At 41.4% G+C, this 27,434-nt stretch overlaps 2 protein-coding genes across 6 annotated transcripts in view; one reads left to right on the forward strand and one right to left on the reverse strand.

Moving 5' to 3' along the window:
* Nucleotides 1-2,994: 2,994 nt before the first annotated feature.
* Nucleotides 2,995-22,438, reverse strand: LOC308222866 (mitochondrial import inner membrane translocase subunit Tim23). 2 transcript variants are annotated; one of them, XM_080621318.1, is made up of 7 exons: nucleotides 22,277-22,438; nucleotides 21,717-21,775; nucleotides 18,412-18,505; nucleotides 18,106-18,184; nucleotides 15,754-15,812; nucleotides 12,697-12,807; nucleotides 2,995-3,645 (listed from the first exon to the last, which is right to left on the reverse strand). In XM_080621318.1, exons 1-7 carry the CDS (start codon nucleotides 22,371-22,373, stop codon nucleotides 3,530-3,532), a joined length of 615 nt encoding a protein of 204 aa, XP_080477444.1. In that variant the 5' UTR covers nucleotides 22,374-22,438; the 3' UTR covers nucleotides 2,995-3,529. The 2 variants fall into 2 exon arrangements, with proteins under 2 accessions (XP_080477444.1, XP_080477443.1); XM_080621317.1 differs by having other exon boundaries at nucleotides 18,106-18,190; nucleotides 22,277-22,435.
* A 97-nt stretch (nucleotides 22,439-22,535) lies between these two features.
* Nucleotides 22,536-27,434, forward strand: part of PARG (poly(ADP-ribose) glycohydrolase) — a 75,360-nt gene continuing 70,461 nt past the window's right edge. For 2 of the 4 annotated variants that reach the window (XM_080620406.1, XM_080620405.1), the window contains exons 1-2: nucleotides 22,536-22,965; nucleotides 26,066-26,132. In XM_080620406.1, the coding sequence (XP_080476532.1) occupies nucleotides 22,788-22,965; nucleotides 26,066-26,132 (245 nt within the window). In that variant the 5' untranslated portion in view covers nucleotides 22,536-22,787. The other 2 variants (XM_080620407.1, XM_080620408.1) reach the window with 2 other exon arrangements.

Below are 27,434 nucleotides of genomic sequence, written 5' to 3' on the forward strand. Positions count from 1 at the left end.
GAATCCTCCTGACTTGCTTCTGAGCAAAATAACTGAAGTGCTTTGTGGCTGTGTAACGTCTGTGCTGGTGACTCTACAAATTAAGAGTGTGCCTGATGAGGACCGGTTACGCCCCTGCACTTGAGATCTGCCACAGGCATCATGGGGGGGCCCCAGCCTGCAGACAGCAGAGGAGAGGGGGGAAAGGCCAGCACTTGATGGGGTTACTGGTAGAGGCTCCCCAAGTCAAGAAAGCAAACTGCCATTTCTGCTATTAGACACACAAAGGAGCAGGAGGGTATGAGTGGCAGCGGAGGTCTCCTTCCCTCCCAAGTGCCCACATGGAGCAGGGCACCAGATCAGTCAACTCAGGCCCAAACCTGCTGTTGCAAGTCTGGGGCTGTTTTCACAGGACAGAGAGAGAGGGCGGCTGAAACAGGGGGAAGGGACACTCAAGGGGAACACAAAACAAGCAGTAATGATGCTGTGAAAGTACCAAAGGGCTGTGGTACCCTTTGGTGTCCTTGCAGTGCCTGACATTCAGCAGTGTAGGCCCAGAGAGTACGCAACGCTCCACTTGAAGCATACCGATTTCCTATATAAAAGTAAGCACAGGGTAACTTTGTGTTAAAGCATAAAAAAAGATTTTCCTCCTCCTTTTCAGTCCCAGATTAGGTCAGAGGTAACACAAGTTACGAACACTAGATCATTTTTCTGCCCCAGCATACATTTGTCTCGTTTTGAGAAGCAGCTTCTGGTTCATGGAGGAAGCTGGAGATTCCTATCACATGACTAGTGACTTCTCAACGTCTTTCCCAGCTCTAAGAGAGGTCACCTGCTGACAGGGAATGGTGGAGGTGGTTTGCTTTTCTCTGTTCCAAAGACTACACACAAGCAGCTTTACAAGGTTCAGAAAGCTTTCATTATAGCTGTTGTCTCAGGCTCCCTCACTTGCTGCTGCAGCATGGAAAAGCTGTCTTGGCTTCATCAGCAAAATTAGATGCCATGACTGGCACTGCAAGAGGACAAAGCATGGCTCTTCAAGATGGCCGAGGCTGTTTGCTCACATTCACATAATACTGCATGGCAGAACTGAAACTTGCTTGCCAAATCCTGCTTGCAACCTGATTTTGCTTCCTTTCATTCCAACTGAACTTGAATACACTTTTGGTCACAGATTTAAGTAGCAACTTTATATAGATTGTTCACTATAAATTGTGAACACAGTAAGTCTCAACACAGAACATCATAATGCTGTTCTCTGTACTTCATAATGACAACTCACCTCCCTCACTGCTGCCTCTGTGCTAGATGTATTTCATAATTCAAGCTATAGATGACTCCATATACAAACAGGTAATGAACCAAAACTTCTAGTAGCCCTAGAAACACAGCTATTTCAGCAAAATGCAGCAAGCTCTGCACCTGAGGCAAGCAATTCCAGGAAATCTGAGATTAATGCAGACCAGATAACATGCTGTCTAAAGAGTCAGCCTAGCCTTAAGGTCATGGCAACTTTGAACTTACAAAAGCCTGTCCACCATTTGTTAAGCTTCACAGTTTTCCCACTTCAGTTGGGGGGAAGAGAATTATGTTATGGGTTACATTTCAGTCCCGGGTTATGTTTCAGTCCTCAAAGTTTCTAGAAAAATTAAAAAGATCCTTTGCTAAGTTCCTGACACTTAAAAGGCAACCCCTGCCCATCAGCCCCTAAAGCAGCCATCAGTCCTTCATCCAGCTGCGTCAAGCATGCACGAGAGTAAGTCCTACTAACAGTGATGAAGACATGGGTGGGGAGGATGCTGATGGGGGAGAAGCAGCTCAGGAAGAAAGTGCACGTCCTCCTCATGTCCCAGGTGACAGCACTGCACAACTGGTGTCTATTTCTCCTTTCACCACTCTGCAAGAAGAGGATCACTACTTCTGTGGTACAGCCCTTGAAAAATGTGTGCTAGAAGGTCTGGCTCTAACACCACAACAGTTATCCACAGCTCACAGAAGAACATATGGCTTAACAAGAAATCATTTACAAAGTGGGTGAGAAAAGGCCCATTTTCTTTTCTTTATGCTACATCTAGTTAAGTGGTGGCATAAAGCATCTGTTGTGACCTGGTATCCAAGGGAAGCTAATTGCATTCAACTGTGAAGGCTCATTTCCTAGAGCACTTGCTCCACAAGAAAAGCTTTTCTTGACGGCTATCTCCTCCTGAAAAGGCTTCTTAGCAAAGCTGTGCTTCTTTTTGGAGGAAGGTAAGAGCTATCACCTTGCTTCTGCTGCCTTTTTTTGTTGTTTTGATATTGTTGGGTACAATGTAGTTCTGAAGAGCTGTTTCAGTAGGCAGAACTCAAAGTAAACTCTTGTTTTGCATTAAGCTGTCTACTGAGCATCAAGTTTCTTGGTTTTTTCCTTTGCCCTACCTTCATGCTGTTTAATTATTTAAAAATGAAAGGAATAAGCTGTTATACAATAACTAATCACTGAACTAATACACAACTTACTGTTTAGTTTATCTGCAAACAATGTTTGATATGTGTTTTAACACTGGAGAAGGTGTAGGTTCACATGACTTCATTTTGCCAATAACCTACAGACATTATTTGGGGCCAAAAGCTTGTCACTAATTAAAAATCCTGTAACAGAGAATGAGAGAGGAGTCTTTATATGGCTTTGTATCTAACTCTTGGCTAAATGAGCGCTGAGATCCTGGAGCACCCGAGTGTTCTGATAATCCACTGGCAGCTCTCCTACAACAGCAATGATACCTCATTTAGAAATAACCAGCTCCTTACTTACTATAGCAAATAAGGGAGTGGAGTCAAGCTCTGGTATGCCTCATCATAACCTCACATCAGGAGATGATCAGCCTGACAGTTTGCTTCCCCTCACCCACTAACTCCTCCAGGATTTTATCACATTGGTCCTTCAAAACAAAAATGTAAACAAAAGTCACTTGATCAGGCACATTCGTCTTATCAGTAGTAGCAACAGCAAAGCATAGAAACAGTATTGCACAAGTATCACCCTTTTTATTAATGATGATGTCCCTTTTTACAGCTTACCCTGTGTTGTCAGAGTAACAGGTTTTGCCCTGTGCCAGCTGCCACTTAAGGCTCCTACTGGCTCCAGCTGCTGGGGCAATGCATGTTGAAAGACTGCAGCGAATAGCTCTATGGACACAAACTTTATTATGCAGCGCTATTGTGGCAGCACACGCAACCAGATCTGGTAGCGCAGCAGTACAGCTATGGGACTTGAGCATGCCTTGTAGCTCTGGCCCAGGACTAGCTGGTGAGCATATCAGGGAGACTATCTCGGTGGCCACTCTGTTCACTTGCAGGTCCAAGAAATATTGCTGCCTTTCTAGCAACTGGCTGGCGGGAAGCAAAGGGCCAGTCCAGTTACTTGGTGTCAAGAGGTTCTTCCCAGCATAGCTTCCTTCGGTTTCACACTAATTGTAAATAAAATAGGAAGGGGCATCAGACAGGTCTTGCAACTGATTTGATTGGTGACTATGCAAGGATGTCCTCTGTCCCGCACTGGCTGCCCTGCTCAGAGGGACTGCCCAGCTATGGAGTCCTTCATGTGCTCCCAGTTGTTGTAGAGAGCGTAGAGGCCAGTCAGTGTCAGGCCTGCAATACCACCTCGTGCTATCCCACGCACTCCACCTGGAAAAGAAACACAGATTGAAACCCATTAAAGTTACATCCAAGGGAATGGTCAGCTATAGTGGCTTCCTAGAAGCTGTTCAAATGCAGAGGCACTTCAACAAAACACAGTTTTTCTTTTTTGAGTAACTTTCTAGAAAGGGTACCTGTGCTAATTTTACCCCCCCACCAAACCTACCTCCAAACTTGAGAAAGGTCATTCCTGATCCTGACACTAATTCTGCTGGTATGATTTCCTCTCTGTTAGCACTACTGCCTCAGTGAACTGCTGCAGAACACTTGAAGCAAAGGTGGCTTTTCCCAAGTCCTACTTTCTGTTCCATCTGTTCTCAGCACAGGTGTTTATAGATCACAGAATCCTAGAATAGTTAGGGTTGGAAAGGACCTTAAGATCATCTAGTTCCAACTCCCCTGCCATGGGCAGGGACACCCCACACTAAACCATGTCACCCAAGGCCTCATCCAACCTGGCCTTGAACACCGCCAAGGATGGAGCACTCACAACCTCCCTGGGCAACCCATTCCAGTGCCTCACCAACCTCACAGAAAAGAATTTCTTCCTTATATCCAATCTAAACTTCCCCTGTTTAAGTTTGAACCTGTTACCCCTTGTCCTGTCACTACAGTCCCTGATGAAGAGTCCATCCCCAGCATCCTTGTAGGCCCCCTTCAGATACTGGAAGGCTGCTAGGAGGTCTCCACGCAGCCTTCTCTTCTCCAGGCTGAACAGCCCCAACTTTCTCAGCCTGTCTTCATACAGGAGGTGCTCCACTCCCCTGATCATCCTCGTGGCCCTCCTCTGGACTTGTTCCAACAGTTCCATGTCCTTGACATGACCCTGGGCTCCAGAGATTCATGGGGGCCTTCACAAAGAACTTATCACTGCTTTGGTGTCTTTGTAATTTTAAAATCTTTTCGGGAAAAAAAAAAAAGAGTAGATGAAAGGGATCAACGGGCAAGAATTTACTGGGGAATTCACTGAACACCTGCGTTTATCCTTGCTGCTATCAATATTCAAAATGATCATCCTGCAATGGCACAAACTGAGTCACCCAGGTGACCACATTTTTTTAGTTATTATTTTTACTGCTCACTCAAGACTTGAAGCTTGTGCAAGTTGTGATGGTAAAACAATGCAAGTTTGGCTACTATCAGCAGCCAGTGCATCTGGCTGGAGCTTGGAGTCAGATGGCATCACAACTCCATTCCACCAGCAACAGTTGTGGTGTACAGGGGCAGAAGTAGAGACTTCTGTTGCTATTCCTAAATATCAAAATGTCTCTATCCCTCAGTAATAGGAGTGCCTTGGCAAAGCTCCCAGAATGCATATAAATGCACAGGAACCCTGACAGTATGACCCTCAACACCACGAAAACTTCAGAGTTTGATTCTGCAATGTTTATCAATCCTAGCCGAAGCAAGTTTGATAATGTATCCAGCATATAGAGCAAGGCCATGTTGTGCTTACAGCCAGATAAAGCCTGCCTGCTTTACTGGGAGAGCTGACTGGAACTCAGGTTCCTCAAACTTGAAAAGAAACGCATCTCCGTAATCAGTGATTGTTTTTTCCATTATGAGTCATAAAATTGTCTCACAGAACTGCAGTTAGGCTTTTAGTGGGGCAAGAAGCTGCTGGTGTCAGCTAGACCGAGACTGCACTACCTGTGCTGCAGGATTAAATAGATTTCATCAGAGCTGTTGAACTCACTCACATTGCCCCGGCATGCAATGGTACCAAACAGCTGCAGAAGCGATAGCAGAAGTTGGACTTGGTACACAAAGTCATGTGTAGCCATAGCTCCAGAAATTTCACTGCCAGACCAGCTGTGATGATTCAGGAGTTTTTTTGGATATAAGCCTGAGTTCACTGCTCTAACTGTTAAGAACTCAGCAGCTCTAAGAAAAGGCATACTGTTTATGCACCTATCTGCCTAAAGGATTTAGGAATGCAAATGTAGACTTCTATTTTTGATAATTCATCCTGAATTTGTTGCATAAAAAGCTTTTCACATGAAGGGGTTGCAGCTGGGTACACAGAGCTAACCATGTGCAAGCAGCTTCTGGCAAAAAGCCACAGGTGAAATTCAAAGGATACTTTGTGCAAGTATTTGAGATAATCTGTAAAAATATTAAGTTCTTGTTACTTTTGGGAAAAATGAATAAAACATTAGGGAGACTGATTTCCTTGCTGTTCATATTTAGGAAGCAATTGCTCGCAGAAGAAATCCCGAGAGGGTCCTAACCATTATGGCGTACAGGGAAATGCACAAGATGTGGGACATCCTCATAGGGTGCAATGCAGTACAGAGGTACAATTATTCCTGTAGACGATTCCCTCAGCCCCCAAGCTCAATTCCTCTTCTTTCCTGTTAAAATCCTATTCTTCCTAGGGAATAAACGTAGGCTGAAGGCTGATCAAGGCTGGTTCCAGACTCTGTGAAGTCAGGATTGTATGAAAAATGTATCTTCTTTAATTTTCACAGCTAAGCACGTGTGCACACTTAAAACACAGTGCTGCTAAGAAGTACTGCTCCTAACACAAAAATGTTGTTAATACTTTCATGGCTGGGGTCAGCCAGGTCAGGATGGCAGCTCCTATCCACTTACACAGTGTCAACCACAGGGCCAAAAGCAGTCTGCAAGTCTTGCAGACAACTCGGGAACCTTGCTGAAGATGTTTCAGTGAAGTCTGTTTCATGAACAGAAGCAGTTGGTATAGGTCTTTACTGGGTTAGAAAAAATCCAAGCAGAAAACATGCAAGAAATGTATCTTGCCAGGTTCCCTTCTGCTTTGTTTCTGCTACATAATTTTATCAGCAATTTGTTCCATAGCAGTTGCACCTGGTTTCTGAACCACCCATAGTAATTACAAAAAAGGGAAAGAAAAAAACTTTCCCTAAGTGGTTAGATTTGCATTTGAATAGATAGCTCCAGGTCTATGGCAGGCTTCAAGCAGTAAAGCACTGCAGAATGCAGCACAGTTGCTGGGCAGAAAATGTTAAACCCTCTGAGAAGATTACCTTGTTAAAAAAGTAAATTAAGAATTCTCCACTCCCACCCCAGCTGTGTTTGTGTGATAGAACATGTTCCCACCTCTCCTCTGCAATCACTCCCTGCGAGCCTCTGATACAAAGTCTGCCTTGACAAACCCTGGTAGAAACATGGTCTTAAGCCTTTAATCTTGCATGTCTGAGCAAGATAACTTAAAAAGTTTCAGCTGACAGACACTTCTGAAAGCAGGTATTTTTGAGATCAGGCAACTTGCACAATAGTTGAATATTGCTGTGGGCTTCCAAAGCTATGTCTGATGCTCTCGAAGTGATAATTTAGTTTCCTGGTTTTAGCTGCTGCACCCTTTCACCACAGAGTATTGCCTTCTTCTATGCATTTGAAATATGTTTCAGAGTACACTGTGCAATGACACAGCATTCTAACAGCACAGCTTTGTATTTCTTCATGGCATGATCCACTCCTAACACTGAATTTGACTTGCAGAGCAGGTAAAACCATTCCCTGCATCACATAACATGAGGGCAAAACCTTCCATTTAAGACATTACTGTCTTCAGTTTCAGAATTTGTTACTCCACTATGCTGGGATAGTTCCTGGAATGTTTAAAGCAAGAACCATCCAATAGCAAACATTAGAAATACCTTAATTGAAAACCCAGGCCAGACCCCCATATTTATGCCAAATGAAGCAAGCGTAATAGTCAAATTGTGATTAGTTTTCTGCCTTCCAGTCTCTCTCTGTTATTCAGAATGCAAACAGTTTCTTTCCATTTAGGGCTTCAAGAACAGGGCTTATTTTAAAGGTCTTGAATTTTGTACAAGGCAACATCAGTTTTGGTCCATATTCAAGCACAGGGGTAGCTAACCAGACCCTCTGAACCATCAGGCAAACTTTTGTTTCAACATCTGTGGGTGGTTCTATGTCAGTACAAAATTTGAACAGTCTCTTTCTGCTCCAAGGAGGTCATCTTGTGAAATCTTGTAAGGGTGGACGAAGTCTGTGGGTAGAGAAATTACTGAGGAAGCTGATGAGCCTCCTTCTGTAATTAAGATATATTCCAGAAAAGCACGTTCCACTTTCATACTGCTGCAGCTAAGACAGTACTGTGGTTAAAATACAGAAACAGCAAAGCCTGAAACAGGGAACATTTCTTGTAGTTACTGTGGTGTGAAGGCTAAATTAGAAAACCAGTAAGAATTTACAATCTAATTTACAAGTGTAGAAGTATTAAAGCTGTTGGATTTACTTTGCAAACATTATTAAAATTGCCTGTCTTCTGAGTTAAAGCAGCAGCACCTGACTGACAGGAGACTGCTTCAGCTACTGTAAATGGCAGCAAGAACCCTGCAAATCCCTGCAGCACTGAGAACTTGGTTCACTGTTTCAGTTTAGCAGAGCTTGGCAGAAGGCAGCACTGCTCTCAGTGGTCACATGTATTCTTAGTCATCAGCCCTCAAGTAACTAAGCTCTGGAGTACCTGCTTATACTTTGCCCTTCTTTCTCCCTTGTTTCAGACAGAAACAAAATCCCTTCACTAAACACTATTTGATTAATAGTCTTAAAGACTATTTATGGTCTGTATTTGATTAATTGTCTTACAGACTATTTAAGATAGCAATCTATCTTACAAGCACATTTGAATAGAGGTTCTTAATTTCTAAAATGCCTGACAGCCCTGAACTTCAGAGTTCAGAAGCAAATCCTTTACTTCTTTTCCTCCAAATAACGCAGAAAAATAAGATATCTCAGGGCCATACCTGCAGCAGTCTACAAAAAGCTCCCCTTTTCCCCTCCCCACTAAAAAGAAACAAGAAAAAACACTGTCTAGCCCAAAGAAAAACACAGATTGAGCCCCAAGGGAGGAAGCTTTTAAAGATCAAGAAGTACTTAGCCAACACAACTGCCCTGAACTCCCCACTGAATGTCACAAAACTGATCTTTAGCTCTGGCCATGCTTTACCACTAACAATTAACCTTCTTAAGTAATTCATAGCATATTGACTTTTCAAGGTTGTGTTCTGAGGTTAAAATGACAACTACTCCCTTCAGCTACTGCTATGCAATTCCCTTCTTTTCTCAGACACACACTTACACCAAATTATGTAACATCTATTGTGCAAAAAGCTTGAGATGCTCTGTCTAGTATCAAGTTCCTACTGACAGAAGTACAGTAATCAAAGTAATTTAGTTTGTCCAACACAGTATTTTTGTTCCTGTTTTCCCTAACCTTGAGTGGGGGAAAAATTATCTAAGAAAGAGTATGTATAACTTGTGTAACCCTCAGGTGAGAGAGAAATGTTATTTAACTTCCTTGCTTACTGAATTCTCTGTCAGGAATTTCAATGAGAAACTCACAGCTGTCACACTGGGTCAGATCAAAGTCCCACCTAACTGAGGACATTTTTCCTGAGTGATCGACCATGCATGCCTGAGAAGGAGTGCAAGATCCTCAGCCAGCTCTACCTTTGTGACATGATGACTGGAACCATATGTGTTTTCAAGGTGGCAGGGAATATTAGTGGCAATAGTGCATTTCTTGCTACTTTCAGAAACTAACACAATTATGAGAAAACAAAATGAAGATGCTTGATGTAGGAAAAAAAGGTTGAAAACGCATGCAAGAGGACTAAATATTTGTTTAAGTTCCATTAGTATTTGTGCTTTGTAACATTTAGCAGAAAAAATCAAGCATAACAGATCTTAATTTTAGCCTTTGCTTGAAATTGAAGAATAAAGAATAATATCTAATTAAATAGAAAAGCCATCCTCGTGGACTCAGAATATCAGACTGACTTTTAGCAAAACTCAAACAGGACTAAGTTGCAACAGCATTTTTACTACATATGTCACTGGAAAAGGAACATAAAGGTGTTTCTTTCACCTGTCATTCACCTTTTACCCAGAACATTCAGTTTAAGTTGTGAGTTCAAAATGCAGCTTCCATGAAGTTGCAAGTTAGTGTAACAATTTAATACTGTACTCACGTTGCTACATTTGGATTAAAATCTAGTAAGTAATCTTGATTTTAAATTTCATTTCAATAAATGTGAAACCCAGAGATCACTAGGTCAAAGGAATCAGCTAGCATGCTGTTTCAAGGCTCCTCAAATCAGTTTTACTTCCAAATGCAATTGAAAATCTGTTAACCTAAGCCATACAGAACGCTGAGACAGATTCCAGGTAACACTTGATTTATAATGGCAAGTTAACAGTATCTGACTAATTTCAAGGACTATCAGAGGTCTTGAGGACTTAACTGCTTTAGTCATTTGCAATGGGGTTATAATTGATATAATATTGATATAATGATTGATATAAAATTGATATAATGGATAGTGATTAAAGCCGCTTCCAGTGAACACAGGGTGGCTGAACCCAGTCTTCATCTGCAGATCTTTTAATGCTCTTTTATCTTCTCACACAGAAGCTGTGTGTTAAGTAACCTTGCACAAAACTGCTCACAATCTAATGGGTTTAGAACATGCATATTTCGGAAAGCCTTTTTTTGTTTGACTGCTGGCATTTTGGTAATGATTAACACCATTTCAGGCTGGATGGGGCTTTGAGCAACCTGGTCTAGTGGAAAGTGTCCCTGCCCATGGCAGGTGGGTTGGAATGAGATTATCTTCGAAGTCCCTTCCAACCCAAACCCTTCTATGATTCCATAACACTTCTACAAGGATAAATTGTGAAAACTGGTACCAGTTTGGGGCAACAAACCTCAGCCTTCAAAATTTTCCCACTATTTTTTCCATTCATTCACCCCCCTCAGCAAAGGCTTAACAGGTTATTTCAGAAATTCAGTTTAGGCTTTGTGGGGTACACAAGAGTATTTTTCAGAGCAGCAGGGCTGCTGATGTGATTCTTTCATCAGTGCTATGTTTAAACACGAACCATAAAGTCATAATAAAAAACCCGTCATACTTTATAGTTTCTTCTTAAATATATTCCTGATCTCTTTACAAAACAGGAATGATGGAGGTGGGAAATCTGAGCATTTGAATAGTACTGCCTCCAACTTTGTAGATTATGGAACAGCCTTGATTTGAAATGGCGTGTTTGTGGGAGTTTGCAGCTGATGCTAAAATGTGGGGATTTAGAAGTGTCCCTGATAGCTTTCAAATTTTCCTTTTTCTATGCCCACACGACATTCCATGTAACACAGGAAACAATTACAATCCTGATATGTCACAGTTGTGAACTGATCACTTACATATGGCTGAAATATTCAAGGTTTCTTAGGCAGAGATACATATTGATGCTGCATAAAGGCATAACTTAGATGGAAGCTTTACCATACAGAATTAGGAAGAGTATTCTGGCATAAGCTGACAGGAGAAGAAGCATGGGAGAAGCAGCAAGAAGGACAGAGCATGAAAGAAAAAAGGAAAATAAGACTGGAATTAAATTCTCAAACTGATGTGAATATAATCTTGTTCACTTACAGAACTAATCCTTGACCTTTAAGGTATACTGTGCCACTCAAATTTCCTGCATATGGTGAAAAACATGTTTCTTTTGAGTTTCTGTGCACTACAGTTCATATGTGTGACATATACTTGAAATACAATACAGCTACTGACTACATCTACCTTTATTAGTACTACTATTGGCTGAGTAGATTCTATGTTACAAAACAAAGCCCATTGTGCTTTGGCAAGAAAATTTTTTGTGGTGTCAGGTGACTGTGCATGTGACTGGGGTAGTTATCCATGGTTGCACTGGGCCAGGAAAAAAAGAATTACACATAATGACAGCTCTATACTTCTGAGAGGTAATGGGGAAGCTTCTGCTGGAGTGCAAGATGGCAGTTCTCCTTCTTAATAACTTCCTGTAGGAAATGCTAGACTTCTATGCTGCTACCCTATCCAGATGTCATTAGTAATCTCTTATATCACTCATGAAATTTCAAATAACAGCTATGCGCTCTTGCAAGGTTACGTGCACAAGCTAGTATTTATGAAAGCTACTCAGGCCAGTTATTTTTGTTTTCAATTAGTATAGGACAGCAGGAAAATAAGACTTCTCAAACTGCTTTGGCCCAGATATAAAGCTGACCTTCAGAAACACATATTTAACTGAGCCTCTAAGACACTGAGGCTCAGTTAAATATGTAAAAGTACATAGCTTAATTCTAGAATTATCTCCTCAGTAATGAATCATATGGCCAAACCTTTATTAAGGTACTTAAAACTAGTATTTTTTTCCTGTGGTAGTCAATCCCTGGTACCCAGTAGTCCTCTAAAAAAGATGAACCCTCCAGCTCTTGAGCTTGGAATATGTGTTAACGGGTGTTTTCCTGAAGAAACTCAGGCCCCCTCTTCTGCCAACAATTCAGTTTGCATTAGCAAACTAACCTTAAATCCATGCTGTTCTCAAATAACATTGTTAGTTTTGACCACTATGCAAAGATTAGAGTCCTACCACAAGACAAATGTTTCACAGTTAAGTAATAACTTTATAGATGTATTAGTTTCTCTGTGGCTTGTTTTCAGCTCTGGTATTATCACATGAATCACCTGTAGTAAGTTTCACCTTGATGCATTCAAGCTGTGTTCTGTGTATTCCTCCCTTAACCCCATTTCACTTTGGAAGGTAGCTCCCATTTGCTTGTATCCACTCATGGACTTGAGAAACTATTGTTTTTATTCCTGCTATACTTAAAAAACATGGCTAAGAATGAGCTGGGTATGTATTTTACACAATCTCACTATAAATCTGAGTAAATATCTGAATGTTAATTCAGCTTATATGTGTAACAGACATAATCTGGCTCTCATAATCCTGTGCAAGTTGGAAAGAATCCAATTTAATTCAGCTGGGACTTTTTAAGTGCATGCTTTCCTGAAGTGGTCTTAGCTGGTTGAAAAACAATGTGTGGGTTAGGGGATATTGAGGTTAATAGGTCTTAGTTCCTACTGCACCATTTTTACATTTCAGTTTTCGAAGCAGGACAGTATTTAGTAAAAGTAGTGAAAATGCTAATAACTAGGATAAAAGTACAAGAGAAGAAAAACTAGAAATGTTTAGTTACTCTACCAGTGCTTTTGTACAGCATTCCTGTCAAGGTTCCAGCAGCTATGGTATTCAGGTCATCTTCTGCACCTCGTGTTTTTTCAATGACGACTCCAAATGCACTGTAAAGTAGAGCTGGAAAAGAAAAATATATTAAATTTAAGTTAACTGAATCTCCTATTCTCTGAGACACAAGGCTTAGAATCCAAGCTTGGTGTAAACTATTTAGCCCATGCTTCTGCAGCACAGATTTTCTGTTTATTTAAAGGGGGGAATCCTCAGGAAAATCCTATCTTTGGTGTTTTTTTTCCAGACCTATTTCTATTTTACAGATAATTTTTCTTTCTCCAGCTGTAGTTTGGTTATAAAGTAGCATTCTTCATGGCATCTAGTACTGCCTCAAGACATGATATATATGTGATGTAAAGCACTGACTGAAGTTTAAGCCCATTTTACTAGTTCAGATTCATCTGGAAAACTTTTGAGGGTTAAACTCTCTACTGGGAGGCTTTATACTGTCTTGTGTGGATGGCACGAAACTAAACTTGACACCACTTTCTAGGTAGAAGAGAAAATAGTTTCCCACATGTGACTGAGATGAAATATAAGTTAAGTGCAGCATTCAGATCATGTTATTAAGGGCTGGGGTACAATGTGCCACATTTCTCTTACAAATGACTATTTAATTGCTTGGGATTTGACATTTACAGCTACTCCATCTCTGCCTGCATGTGAGAACTTTGTCCCCAGAGGGCCTTTTGCTTTGGGAAAACTTTGGGGACTGTCTGGAAAGAATTAGAAATGTGCGGGCTTTTAGTATGAATGAATATATAATCTACTGTTTTGAGGAAGGGTGAAGGCACCTCCATCCTCCCTCCTCATAATATATTCTTATTTCATGCTGACATGGAACAGTAGAGTATGTCATCATTTTACAGTGATAAAGACACCATGCCACTTTAATTCATCACTTGTCCTCCAAATATTTGAAATCTCTACGTCTGCTGGAAAGCATGCAACTCCTTCATAAGCAACTGTACTAATGTCAATGAGTTGAATGGTAGCACCTTTCTGCATTTGGCATAGGCAATGGTATTCTACCTTGTCTTAGTAGCATGTAGTATTAACAATGAGGGGAGGAAAAAGCTGAAGTCAACATTGTTTAAAATAGTTTAACACAGATGTTGCTACCTCATTCAGGAAGTGAATGACACAAATTGTCGGTGGTGACAAAAGGAATTTCTGAGGTACATAAATGCTGTACAAGTGAAATAAGATGAAAAATAATACTTCAGCTGCTTGAAATGAACTTCTCTGGTAGCTACGACAAGGCAGAGCTATACCAAATCCCAAAATATCAAGTTCTGCTTAACTCTATGACACAGGAGGCCATATTTTGTAAGAAAAATAATAATTTTTTAGTGGAATGCACTAACATTTTCTTGAATAATCTTTCTTCAAACACTGCTGAAAAAACTGTTAATGTGTCACTTAACCTGGGACCTTGAACTGCAGTGGGCCTGTGTCTCAGTTTTCAGCTATGTTTTGATTAGATTTAGAACAGAAAATAAGAAAAAAAAAAAACCCAATCCCATCATAAAAGTTACTAGGCAGTATGCACCTCCTAGAAGTGCCATTCTCACAGTAGTTCAGAATCCCATCTCTAACCATGGCCTCTCTCTTATGCCTCAAAAGCTGATGTCCGAGTTAATCGGCAGGCTAATCTACTCTTTAGAAATAAGACTGAAACAAAATGCAATAAATGCAACTTAGCCTATGTTTTGATGCACTTCTCAAAATTCAAATACATGTAGACTGGGTTAGAACATGATGTAGTATCTGTTTTAAATACTGCTAGTGTCTCTTCTATTACCACTTTGTGGAGCAATGAGTCCCATCATTAACCTTCAAAATATTTTCACCAATTTTGGATTTCTCCTTTCAAAGTAACTAACTGAGCACCCTTTGGTCTTTTAAGATTGAAGGGGGAGGTGGAGTGGGCAAAGAGCTTGTATTCTCTATGGCATTAAGCTAGTGCACTGACTTCTATGAAATCATCTGAAGTTGATTTTCTAAGGCAACTGATGGGATTTTTATTTCCTGTCCCCACTCAAACCTCGGTTCACAGAAGTTTTTCTCATACATCAAGCTTTTGTTCACTTTCTTTACTCTTTTTTTCTAACCCATACTAGTTATAAGCAATATTTATATTTAAAGTAGGTGGTATAATATGTGATTTTTCTAGCTAAGATACCATCATAAAAGGATAAATCTCTGTAGTCACTATCACATTTCTTCTACAGATGAACATTTTATTGATGCTTTAACGGAAACAGACATCAGGCAGTTGCTCACATAACTACTGAGTCTCTTCTTAGATTACTGAAGCTATCAAAGTATCTGAAGAGGGCCTACAAGGATGCTGGGGATGGACTATTCATCAGGGACTGTAGTGACAGGACAAGGGATAGCGGGTTAAAACTTAAACAGGGGAAGTTTAGATTGGATATAAGGAAGAAATTCTTTACTGTTAGGGTGGTGAGGCACTGGAATGGGTTGCCCAGGGAGGTTGTGAATGCTCCACCCTTGGCAATGTTCAAGGCCAGGTTGGATGAGGCCTTGGTTGGCATGGTTTAGTGTGGGGTGTCCCTGCCCATGGCAGGGGGGTTGGAACTAGATGATCTTAAGGTCCTTTCCAACCCTAACTATTCTATGATTCTATGATTCTATTTCAGAAGTATTCAATTATATTTTTTGCCTTAAGTTGTGAACTAACTGCAATTTATTAACAAGTAAGCATTATCTATAATTTTCAGTTATTCCTGTTATTCCATAGCTGGAGTTTTTGGTTTTAATATACTACAAATTTTGGGGGTTAATTGCAGGCTTTTGGCCATGAATATCTCAAATCCTGTTTTAGCCTTTAATTTCCTTTTCAATACTGAAGTGCCTTCACATCCCAAGTAAAAAAACCTGCAGCTTTTCCTGATGGATGTCACAATGAAAATTTAGAGAATAAACTTCCCCATCAAACAGTTACATCTTTGAGTTGTTTTCCTACAAAGTCATGACTCTTCTTACCCAGAGATCCCAGAGTGTTAGCCCATAATGCTCCTTGCCGTGTCACCATATTTAGAATTCTATAAAAGAGTTAAAAAGGAATTAAAACTGTTAGCTCTCTGTGTTTACATTGAGGCAGTATTTAAGATAGGTGTAATGTGTCTACACTACACATTTGATTAATAAAACTGGAATAATGAACCAAAAGCACTTCAAAGCAAAACAGTAAGGAAAAGCAAGTAACTTATATACAATGAAGGCAATTATGAAAGCAAAAATTTTGTTCTGTCAAACCTTATGAAAATCTTTCTCTCTTTTCAAGTCAAACTTGCCCCTTACCAAGAATCCAATCTCTTCCCTTCAAATTACTTTCTAATCCTAGCTGATAAATGCTCCTTATGTGGTTATTGCACATGGCGACTGAGAATGACTGGTACATTTATGCTCACTTGGTAGAAGACCTCCACTGACCTTCTAGAAGGTGCAAGAAATACAAGGACCAATGTCAGGGAGCGTGGTGATGCCTGAATAAATGGCATGCATATTAAAACCAAGTCTGAACTAAAGCAAGTTGGGAAGAAAAGTAGCAATCTTTTGCACTTCCATTTGTCACACTTAGCACTCAACAAAAGGTAAAGTATCTTAAGTATTTCTGTATGTATGCTTCCAGACTAGCACTAAAGAGGGAAAGCAAATCTTTAGCGCACTCTCAGGGAAGCACATTGACACTTCTTTTTGGCATTAGCTGTCTCCAGAACGGTGACAACAGCAGCAAGAAGAAATGAATGATCTTTATCTCCCAGCAGTGTAACACTATCACAGGCATACTGCCCTAGACAGCTGACTACCACTGGAGCTCAGTTTATCTTTTTCTAAAGCAATGAAAGTGTCCCACATCACATTCTTTCTGATATGTATTCATTTTACACTATTTTGCCTTTTTTTACAATTTTCATTAGGAGACACAGGCCATTACCACATATGGTTAGGCAATGTACTAAACAATAATGGAAAACACTTTGAAACAAGAGAAAAAAAATAATCCAAGAGACTAGCGAATTGACAGCCTCCTCCTAATTATAACCCCCACCCCCATTTTGTTAACATTACATCAATTCTGAGTCAATATTGATTATAATAACTATGATTTAATGTTTTATTTAATTATTGATTTAATAACCATGACACGCTTTGTAATATTCAATGACAAGGGATTAACAGCAAAATTCAAATTAACAAAGAAAAAATATCTGTGCACATTGAGGATAAATTTGAAGAAAATCTACCTAGGCAAGTCTTTTCCCTGCATCTGATTAGGAAAACATGGAACTTAATACAGTAGTCAAAGGTGATGACCTTCGACAGCCTTTTCCCTTGAAGGGTGACGAATAACAGCATCATGTGCGGCGACTGCCACCTGCTGGGTTCGGCTCATCAAAGGTTTCACTAACAACATGGTTTTGTCTGATTTGGTTCATTCGGAGTATGTAAAATACAATTCTGTTCATCTAGAACATTATGGAAGAGTCAAAATTATGGTTGGGAATATCTCTAATAGCTCTAGAGACGGTAACGAAGGGAATGATGAATACAGAAAGATAATTTTAAAAGGAGCAGAGCCAGTACAAGCTATACCAGGAAATGGTAAATTCTTCCTCTAAAATTCCTGTTTTACAAAATCTTGTGGGCGTGAAAATGGTTTTCCTCAGTTATTCCACTCCTCTAGTTTCCTATGTCTTTTTCACAGGCACTGAAGTTTTCTCATAGTTATGTCTAAACTACTAGTAATTCTAGAAGAAGCATACTTCCAGCAACAACAAAAAAAATCGTTCCTATCTTAACTGCATTCTTTCAAACAATCAGGTAACACAACACCATGGGAATGCCACGGGCATCCATGGATGCTATAATCCAGAACTACTTCCGCCATTCAACATGCTCAGCAGCACGCACCAATGTCATCCCTAATGCAAACCCAGGCAGGCACAGCTTGTGCGTTTTAATCTCTTCCTGCTTTTGAAAAGTTTCTGAAGGAAGAGTGAGCTTGCTCTCAGACAAGCGACAGCAAAAAACAGCTCAAAGCAAAGTGTGCTGCTTTGGGCGTGGGAGCATTTCAACCAAACCACTGGTTTGACTTTGAAGTAAATTTCTAGTAAACATCAAAGTAATTCATTCTCAAATATTTAATGTAATCAGAAGACATACCAATTGTCACTAAATGCAAAGCAAAAAGTTTGAACTGAGTATCATTATAACTAAAAACATTTCATAACTTGATGAACACACTGATTCTCATTTGTCACCCCTAAAGACACAAAAATATAAGCTGCAGGAAACAACAAAGGTGTACTTTTTTGGAGACTGAACACTTACTGTACATTTCTAGGTTTTGACCACGCCATATTCTGTGTCTCCTTCAAGCCAAGTCGCAGGCCATTCAGTGCACCAAATGCTGCTCCTAGTTTGCATAGTATCAGTTATTACTTTTTAAGAAGAAAAGAAACAGAAAGAATACTAGAAACAAATATTGAGAATAGACTTTGGTGTACAGACTGAAGTAGTTCTTTATGCAAGACCAGATTGCAGAACAAGATATTTACGATCTTATAAATTAATGTAGTACATACATAGTACAAGTGTTACCTGGGCAGCTGGGAAAAGTGAGAAACACAAATCTACCTGTCATACAACATCCTCCAATGGTAAAAAAGGCCAGCTCAAATCTGCCTCGAGTTTTGTTGGCTCCTGTGGGCAAGATAAATTCATCTGTATCCTAGGGGAAACAAAACAAAAGCTTTCGTATTTTCCAAGTGTACCTGCCTCAGAACGTAGGCCATATACATTTTTTTCTGTACTCCATACAGTGAACTAAAGAAAAGACAGATACAATCAGTGCTTCTGGAAAACTGCTGCCTATACTAGCATTCTCTATGAGAATGGAATAAACTATGTGTATACTTTAAAAAGAATTAAAAAAAAAACCTCAGAGCTGCCTTTTTTCCCCCCTATATTTCATAACTTTCTATAAACTACATCAGGCAGCCAAATATGTGAGATGTTCGCTGTTTTTTAATAATTTATTATTTATTACATCTTGCAGCAGGCAACATAAGACTCACTGCTCTCTGAAAACCTTCATTGCCTGATTACGCAGCACTGAGCAACCTATACCGATGCAGTAATGCATTGAAGTTTCCTGCTATTATGACACTAAAGGAAAATTGCCTTTGTACTGAAAAAGTATTTCCCTGCACTAAATGACCTATTTTGAAGACATGAAAAAAGCAAGGAATACATTCAATACTGGTAATGATCAGGCATGAAATATGTGAGGTTGGTAGTTGTTTATATCTTTCTCCCACAGGGACAGGCTTGTGTTCTCCTAAATCATATTGTTCTAAAAAGCTGGAGAAAAGGGCTGAGAACTAGCATTTGTGGAGGGATAAGGTGGGCCAAAGCACTCTTGGTATGAGACACTGACAAGGTACACATGTGCTGGTAAGGTGCTAAAGCATTAAGATCTCTTTCTATGCTTCCATGCTTTCCAGTCATAGTATTATTCACCCCTAGTTTAACTGGTACATGACTGCAACAACTGCAGGCTCAAGTAATTACATTCTAAGGGGTTTCTTAGTCCATACTTGGCACTAAACATGGATAGCAATAAAAAAAAATACAACTTCTAAAATTCTACTTTATCAATAAACTGAACCTATAATGTGGTTTCTATCTTCCCTGTCACTAATTATTTGGAGAAATTCTATGTGTACACTAGTTACCAGCTTCAAACAGTTTTCCCTATTGATCAAAGAGTCAAGATGAAGCAATCATTATCTGTATGCAACCTCTGTGTTTCTATACAGAAAACAACCTAGGAAGCCCATCCTTGAGCTTTCTGACAAAGGCTGGCATGCTATTTTATAATGCATATCTGCTAAAAGTAAAAAAAGCACTGCAGAAAACATAGTTTGTGCCTGCATCAATGGACTAATGAATAAAGTGGGTTTTAAAGTCATGAGTAGCATTGTATCATTTGCTGTTACAGGAAAGCCAGGATGAAAATGTAAGGTTCTCAACAGTAAGGCTGACTTCTCTGCATTCTGAAAGCAAATGGATGGTCTTTAAATACAGGAGACTCTCAGCACGCTACGCACACCTCCACATACAAACTGATTTTTAAACGCTCAGAGATTCAAAAATATTGGCCATGTCTTTTTCCTTGAGCTTTCGGAATCACAGAATAGTTCAGATTTCAAGGGACCTGTGGAGACTGCTGTCGTGGTTTAAGGTGTCCTGTCTCTGCTTCCTCCCGGCTTCTCCTCCTCCCTGGCAGAGCATGAGACTCACAAAGTCCTTGGTCAGGGTAAACATTCTGACCCACAACTGAAAACATCGGCTTTATCAGTATTATTCCCAGGTCGAAAGTCAAAACACAGCACTGCACCAGTAGAAAAAATGACTGCTACTGCTAACCAGGACAACTGTGTAGTGCAACCTCTTGCAAAGCAGGGCCAGCAAGGGCTAGTTGTTCAGGGTTTTTTGCTTCTCCAAGGATGGAGACCCTGCAGCTTGTGTGGGCAACTTGTTCGAGTAAAAACATTTCTTCTTCACATTTAAATGTAACTCCCTTTTATTTCAATGTACTTGCTAGTGCTAAACATAAAGAGCAGTGAACTGTGGCAACATAAAATGCAGCCTCTAGTGTTACGTCAATATGTGTTTTTAGAATTGCTTTATATGTTACTCATGACACTAATGCCAATACTTTCTTTTGTTTTAAAGCAAGCTTAAAAAAAATAAATTTTATTAGTACACAGTTTGTTTTAAAAACTGTTTTACGATTTTTAACACCAACATGTTCCCAGATGTACTGTACTAACTAAACAAGACAACTTTAGAGGGTATTTTTGGAAGGGGTCTAAATAATCACTAAGTGTTTTCTGACTACTCAACAAAACCACTACTGAATCCACTTCAGAGGTACATTCCCTATTTTCTACCATGTTATGTTGTAATCTTGGCAATAGCTTCTAGTGAAAGAGAAATATAAAAACCAGCCCCAGAACTACATTCAGAGCTTTCCACTTACTAGTAGCAGTGACCTTGTGTACCATAAAGCAAAAGGTACCCGGATTAGCAGACACTATACAACAGTTTACTTTCAGTGCCACTTCTGCAAAATTTCATGTTGTCAGGTAATATAAGCCATATATTCATAAATGTATAGGAAATATTAACTAAGTAAAATCATTAAGACATGCACTCTTATCGCATTAACTTACACCATTTCAGCTATAGTTAATATTGTTGAGAGGAAAACATTACAGGATTTGAAATTATTTTATTTTCCTTATGGTAGCCTACGTAATGTCAACTAATATTAAGATGTGTATGTAAAATAGATGCATTATTGTGCCGCCTAAACCAGAAAGTTCTATTTCATTATGTTCTCCCCTCAGCTGGGAAATGACATAAGGAAAGTAATGTGAAATTTGTTGCTGCTGTGATGACAGCCTGCATGATGACAAAGCCTACAGAAGGTCTGAGGTTTGGCTGAACACCTCTGTAAACTGATCAAGCTCATCACAGTGCAGAAAACTAATCCATCAAGTGAGTGGAGTTTTTGCCTGCTGGTGCTGATTGAAGGAGCTCAGTGGAGAGTGTGACAAATGCCAGAACTTGCACAAGGGTGTGTTGGGGCTGTATGCCTCAGGACAGGGAGGAAGACCTCTGTTTTTCAGTACCAGCAGGCTTATATTGACACAAGTCCTACTTATCCTCTATAATAAAGCTGGTTTTCTTCTTCTAGACACGATGGCATCACAAGTTTTTATTAGGAACAATACTGGAAAAATCATTCCTTTCAACTGTTCATCACTTCAAGATTTCAGTACACAGTATGCAATAGTACAGTGAGGTCTTCACATATGGCCATAAAAACAATGGAATCCAGTTCAAAATAATAAAACAAGACACCTTCTCACCTGTACTAGATATCTGGGGTCCAAATTTAAATATGGGGACAAAGGGCTCATTCCAGTTACTGAAAGAGAAAAACCAACAAACTTTAACGCCAATTTTCCTAGTAAAAATTTCACATCCGGTAAGTTAAAGGGAGACTGATATCGTGTCTTGTGGAGGCAGTGAAAATTCTACCGTCAAGTTGCACAACTGATTAAAACAGGGCACCGACAGACACCCCCCAGCTGTCCGGGCAGCGCTACAGGGGCAGCATGGGTGGGATAGACACAACGCCTCTGTAGCTGGTGCCACCGCCGCGTGACCGGCTGTGGCGAACCCGGCCTCTTCCCGCTCCAAGCGCCGGCAAGTGCGGCCGGCGGAAGCGCTGCGGGCCCTTAGGGGCCGCACCGGCCTTTAGCCAGGCGCCGCCACCCCCGGGCCCGCAGGCATGAGCCGCCAGGCCCTTCTCGCTAACGAGAAGCGGATACTGACACCTACCTCCCCAGCCCTAGCCCCGCCACCCGGATCGAGAGCGGGCACTGCCGCTGGCCCCGCCGGTCGCCCCTTTGCCGCCGGTACTCACGTGGCACCCCGGCCAGGTCGGCGTTGGAGTACCCGACCCCGCCGGTGCCGAAGAGGCCACCGAGGCCGGTGCCCTTGGAGTTGCTGCCGCCCTCCATGGCGCCGCGGGGCCTCAAGCCCGCCGCACCAACGACCTCCGCGCGATGCCGTAAAGCACGCCTGCCCGCTTTCCGGCCCGCGCGTCCGCTGCTGGAGAGGGTGGAGCGTGGTCGCCATGGTGAGAGGGGTGAGGTGGGCGGGGAGCCATTTTGCTGCGTGTGGCCGCAGAGTCCCCGGCACCTTGTACTGGACGCGGCTCCGTGCCGGCCCCGCCGTTCCTTCTGCGCCTCCCGCCGAGGGGGAGGCTGGAGGGACGAGCCCGGTGCTGTGGACCGGAGGATGCGGAGGAGTAGAGTCGCTGCCGCCGCATCGTCGCACCGTCCCCGGGGGGCGGCTGCCGCCTGGCCCCGACGGCCGCTGGCGAGCCCGCGCGGCTAAGGCGGGCTGGGCGGGCGGAGGCGGGCCCGCCGAGGATGAGTGCGGGCTGCGGGCGGGACCCCCCTCGGAAGAGAGCCCGGCCGAGCACCGCGAGCCCCGGCGGCGGCTTCCAGGGAGAAGGGCTGCTGCCGCCCTCGCTCGGTCCCCGTCAGGAGGGGCCCGGGGGCAGTAGCTTCGGCGGCGGCAGTACCGCCACCGCCGTGGGGAACAAAGGTTTGTACTGGCCGGGGCTGCGCTCTCCCTGGGGCAGGGGCAGCGGACAGGTGAGCTCTGCGGCTGGGCGCGAAAGGTGGCTCGCTGAAGGCCCGTGTCTGTCCGTCTCCCTTCCTTGCGCGGCTTGGGCGGTTTCAGGGTGCCCAGAGGATGGCATGGCTCTGCCCAGAAAGGCTGGGCAGTGCTGAACTTGCCTCAGCTTGGCCGGAGCCTTGCTTGGCGGCCCTCGCCGGGCCTGCGTGAGCCGCGGTCGCGCCTGGGTCTCGGCGGGAGGAGGAGCCGGGTCTAGTAGGGGCAGTGCCGAGTCGTTGTGTGTTTCCTAGATGTTCACTGCATCTCTGCTGTGTTTCTGTTCCCGTGATACGCTTGAGCGAGGGCAGTGTTTAATGGCGAGAGGCCGCTTGTGCCGGTGCACGTAACCTCGCCGGAGCTGACCTTCGATTCGTCTCTAACTTGGCTTCCCGGTGCCAGCGTTTCTCGTGTACGCGACCCCAGTGGTGTGGGGCAGTGCGCGTTGCTTCCCTTTGGAGGCGGCTTTGGGTACAGGACGTTATCCTGGCTTTGTGCCTGGTTCTTTAAAAACTGTCAGTGACAGTGAAACCATCCAGGTGAAGTGTGAGGTGCTAAAGGTAGTGTGTTTCGTATGTGAGAGTGCAAGTACTTGCTGTAGGAGAAATGATGTTCAGCCAGGCTATCACGGCAGGGAGAACTTAAGGATAAGGACAGGAACCCACATGAGCATGTGGCTGCAGACCTAGAGCGCTGCAGGTGGTGTGTGGAGCTCCTCCTACTGTGTAACAGTGCTGCGTAGAAAGTTCCCACATGACTTCTTTAAGTTATTTTTATTTAGAACTAAGCTTGTCAGTGTAAAATTTTAATGCACAATACAGTACCTATTTCAGGAATAGAAAATAATTCAGGGAGGGAGGGAAAAAACCCGAACAGATTTGCTATGGTCTTTGGTTGATGCGTTAAGCTTCAGTAACCTGTAGTGAAGGTGCAACTTTGTATAGATAATAGTGTAAAGTTGTTATCTACACATAAAGTGTATGTACTCCTACAGAGTGATGAATAAGAATCTTTTAAAAATTCAGTTGTTTTCCTCAGTGGCAGTTCCTGAGGAATGGTTTGTCATATGGAAATGATTTGGGGAATCTTGAATAGAAGTTTAGAGACTACTTGAAAAAAAAATAAATTACGCCAGAGCCTGGATTTATTGTTTACTCTGAATGTAAGCAGATGTTGTCTTTTTGTTGCCTCTTAGGTTTTTACCACCTTATTTGTAGCAAAAAGATATGTTAGTAGCATTAAACAAAAGTGATGTGTGTTGGTTATAGAGCTTAAATGGCTAGTTGGGTGCTAAAATTCAGACCAAAGCCATTTCAGTTCGGTTCTGCATCTGATGCTATCGTTCCTTTTTGTTGTGCTAATGAGTAAGTATTCCTTCAAGTTCACAGCTGAAGAGGTAGTCAGCTACCTTTGAAGAGATTTATTTGTCCCATGTTTTAACATGTCTCCTCATTTTTTTTCTGGCTGCTGCTTTCCTCTTTAGGCAATGTGTGTTAACACTTCAAATAGAAGGGGGTGAAATTTGGTAAACAGACTAATAGACTTCAATTTTAGTAAATCTTTAGAAATAAAGATGTTTTCATAAAAATCCATGAAGTTGTTGTTTTGTCTGTGTGAGATGAAGCTGAGTGTTTGTTGAAAATTCAGATGGCTGAGTATGGCACAGGTATCCTTGTGCCTGTAATCCACATGCACTTTGCATTACTCCCTGGTGACCTAGTCACGTGGTGGCAGTTGTGCACTGTAGCTTGTGCAGCTTCAAAAGAACTTCAAACGATTTAAACATTTTCTGTTGATTACTTTTTCATTTTAGAAATTCTGAACTGTTGATGAGGATACTTGGTAACCAGCTGTGGAAGGTTCAAGGCCTTGAATGGTAGAGAAGCATTTATGAAACAATGTCTCTGAAGTTGCCCATGGCCTATGCTATCCATGCTACAAGTTACATAACCTCCATTTGCAGTAAAATGCTGAATCTTTCCATAGTGACCATTAATAAGAATAGTCAGATCTGCTATACTGGTTTTTAAGTTTGCAAAACTATTGTTACAGTTAGGGGGTTTACACATTTTGTTACCCATTTGAAAGCAGTGAGAAAACACCTTGCACAGTCAGCAGTGGCAGGTACATAATTTCTTTTGGAAAGGGAACTGAAGTTGCCAAATTTTAAAAATCACCTTTACATAACACCAAAACTAAAAAGCCCTTCTTGTACTAATGAAGACTTCCTTCCAGTTATGAAATAACTGATTTGATTTTTTTTCTCCCTGTCCTTCTCGCAAGTCTCTAACTAACATTCAACATATTGAACGCTTGTCTGAACTGCAACATCAGAGGAATAAGACTAACCACATTCACTGAAGCTCTGTCATTGGCAGTAAATCTGAGAAAGTTGTGTCTTTCACATTTTGTTGCTATTTAGGGGAGAAAATGTTGATAGACTTCACAAATTTATGAATGAAAGGGAAAAGAAAAAGTCCTTTTCTCAGCACTTGTTGCTTCTATTGTGTACAATCTTTATATTAAGCCCAATGTTTCACAGTGTGCTACGTACAAATAAGGTTCTCAGCTGGCCCTTCTAAGATGCTTAGTTGTTAGATTTTTGTTTGTTTGTTTTAAGCTATGTCATGTTGCCTCTTCATTGCAAAATTCAGCAAGATTAAAGGTGGTAATGAGAGCTGGAAAGTTCAGTTTGCCTTTTTTTCCTTTAAACTAGTTTTTCACTGGTTTTTTTTTTTTTTTTTTTTAACCATATTGAAAAAAATGTTGGATTAAAAAAATCTCACCACACACCAAGCCTGGCTTTTATAAAGATTATTACAGAAGCTATAGCTGCTGACTGATGTGAATTAAATATTGCATCACGTGTAGTTTTAATAGTATTAGTGCCTTGATGTTCCCTATAGTAGAGATGTTAATGAGAACTTGATGTTTTTATCTTCATTAAGTGCAAGTTATCTTATTCATATGCAACCTTTTTGCAGTTTTATCATGTTTCATATAATAATGTAGTGAACTGTGGTTTTTTCAGTTTGTAAACAGCGGACAATTACCAGTTGGTTGGAGAATAAAGGACCCAAGACAACTGAGTCCAAAAGGTAAAATGAACAGCATATCTATGCAAAAGTTGTGTTGTTTGAGTAGGCCTGTGGGGAACTCAAATTGCCGGTTGTTGGTACAGCTAGCTACTGAAGAAAAGAGCAACCCCATTTATGCTGCTTTCCTTACCTTGGCACAACATCTTGAATATAAATAACTGACAGAGTTTCACTACAATGAGCTAACTAGTCGCCCGTCCCTCCCCTCTAGCCCCGGAACTTTATTGTTGACTTAGCTTCCTGAAACACCTCACTGTTTAGGTGAATAAATACTGCTGCTCCTGCGAAGAAAAAGATTTGAACCTGTAGTGAGGGAAGGCAACTGCTGCATCCCGTGACAGTCAACCAGTTAGCTGTGTCCTTTAGTCAACAATTCTGCTTTTATTTATGTTTAATGTAGGATAATAACAATTAGATTTTGGATGATGGTCTTGTATTTAACTCACAGTTCTGTTAATTTACGGAAAAAAGTCTGGTTTGGTTCATCTCATTGGACTGTGATTGTCGTATAAGCATGTGCAGCTTGACTTAGTTTGGACCAGAATTTACAGGTGCTCACATGTGTCTTAAGGTTATTTTGTGAAGGATGTTATGAAAGTTTTGCTGTTGAACAGCACCAGGTCAAGTTTGGTATCTTCTGCTCATGTAGCCCGTCAGGAAAAATATTTGCAAGGTAGCATTAAAGTTAAACTTCTAAGAGTTTAACTATGTGGTGCAGAGGAGTAACATATTTTTCTGTAATTACAATTGTAAATGTACTGGTTTATTTTTCACTGATGTTTGTAAATAAATAGAAACTGAAATCTGTAGCAGTGCTAAAATAGCTGGGAAAACTTGTGACAATAATTAATACACAGGACTGAGGTACCAGCTTACAGGTTGCAGAAAAGCAAAGATGTTAAGAGGGTGCTTAAGGAGGGAATGTTTTTGGTTTTATTATTTTTTTAAGATGCTCTATAGAGGGTATTCCTTTTATATGCCCTCCTCAGCCTTCCTGGCAGATTACAGCCTAGTCAATTTCAAGTAGCAGGTTAGTCATGTAAGCATTTCATGTGCCTCTCTATTGAAGTTAGTATCACAATTTTAAATTGTCATAGAATTGCAGATTGGCTTGGGTTGGAAGGGATCTTAAAGATTATCTAGTTCCAACCCCCCTGCCATGGACAGAGACACCTTCCACTGGAACAGGCTGCTCAAATCCCCATACAACCCAGTCTCAAACACTTCCAGGGATGAGGCATTCACAACTTCTCTGGGCAACCTGTTCCAGTACCTCACCACCCTCAGAGGAAAGAATTCCTT

This window comes from Psittacula echo, assembly GCF_963264785.1.
Source record: "Psittacula echo genome assembly, chromosome: 6".
In the NCBI taxonomy this organism is placed as follows: Eukaryota; Metazoa; Chordata; class Aves; order Psittaciformes; family Psittacidae; genus Psittacula; species Psittacula echo.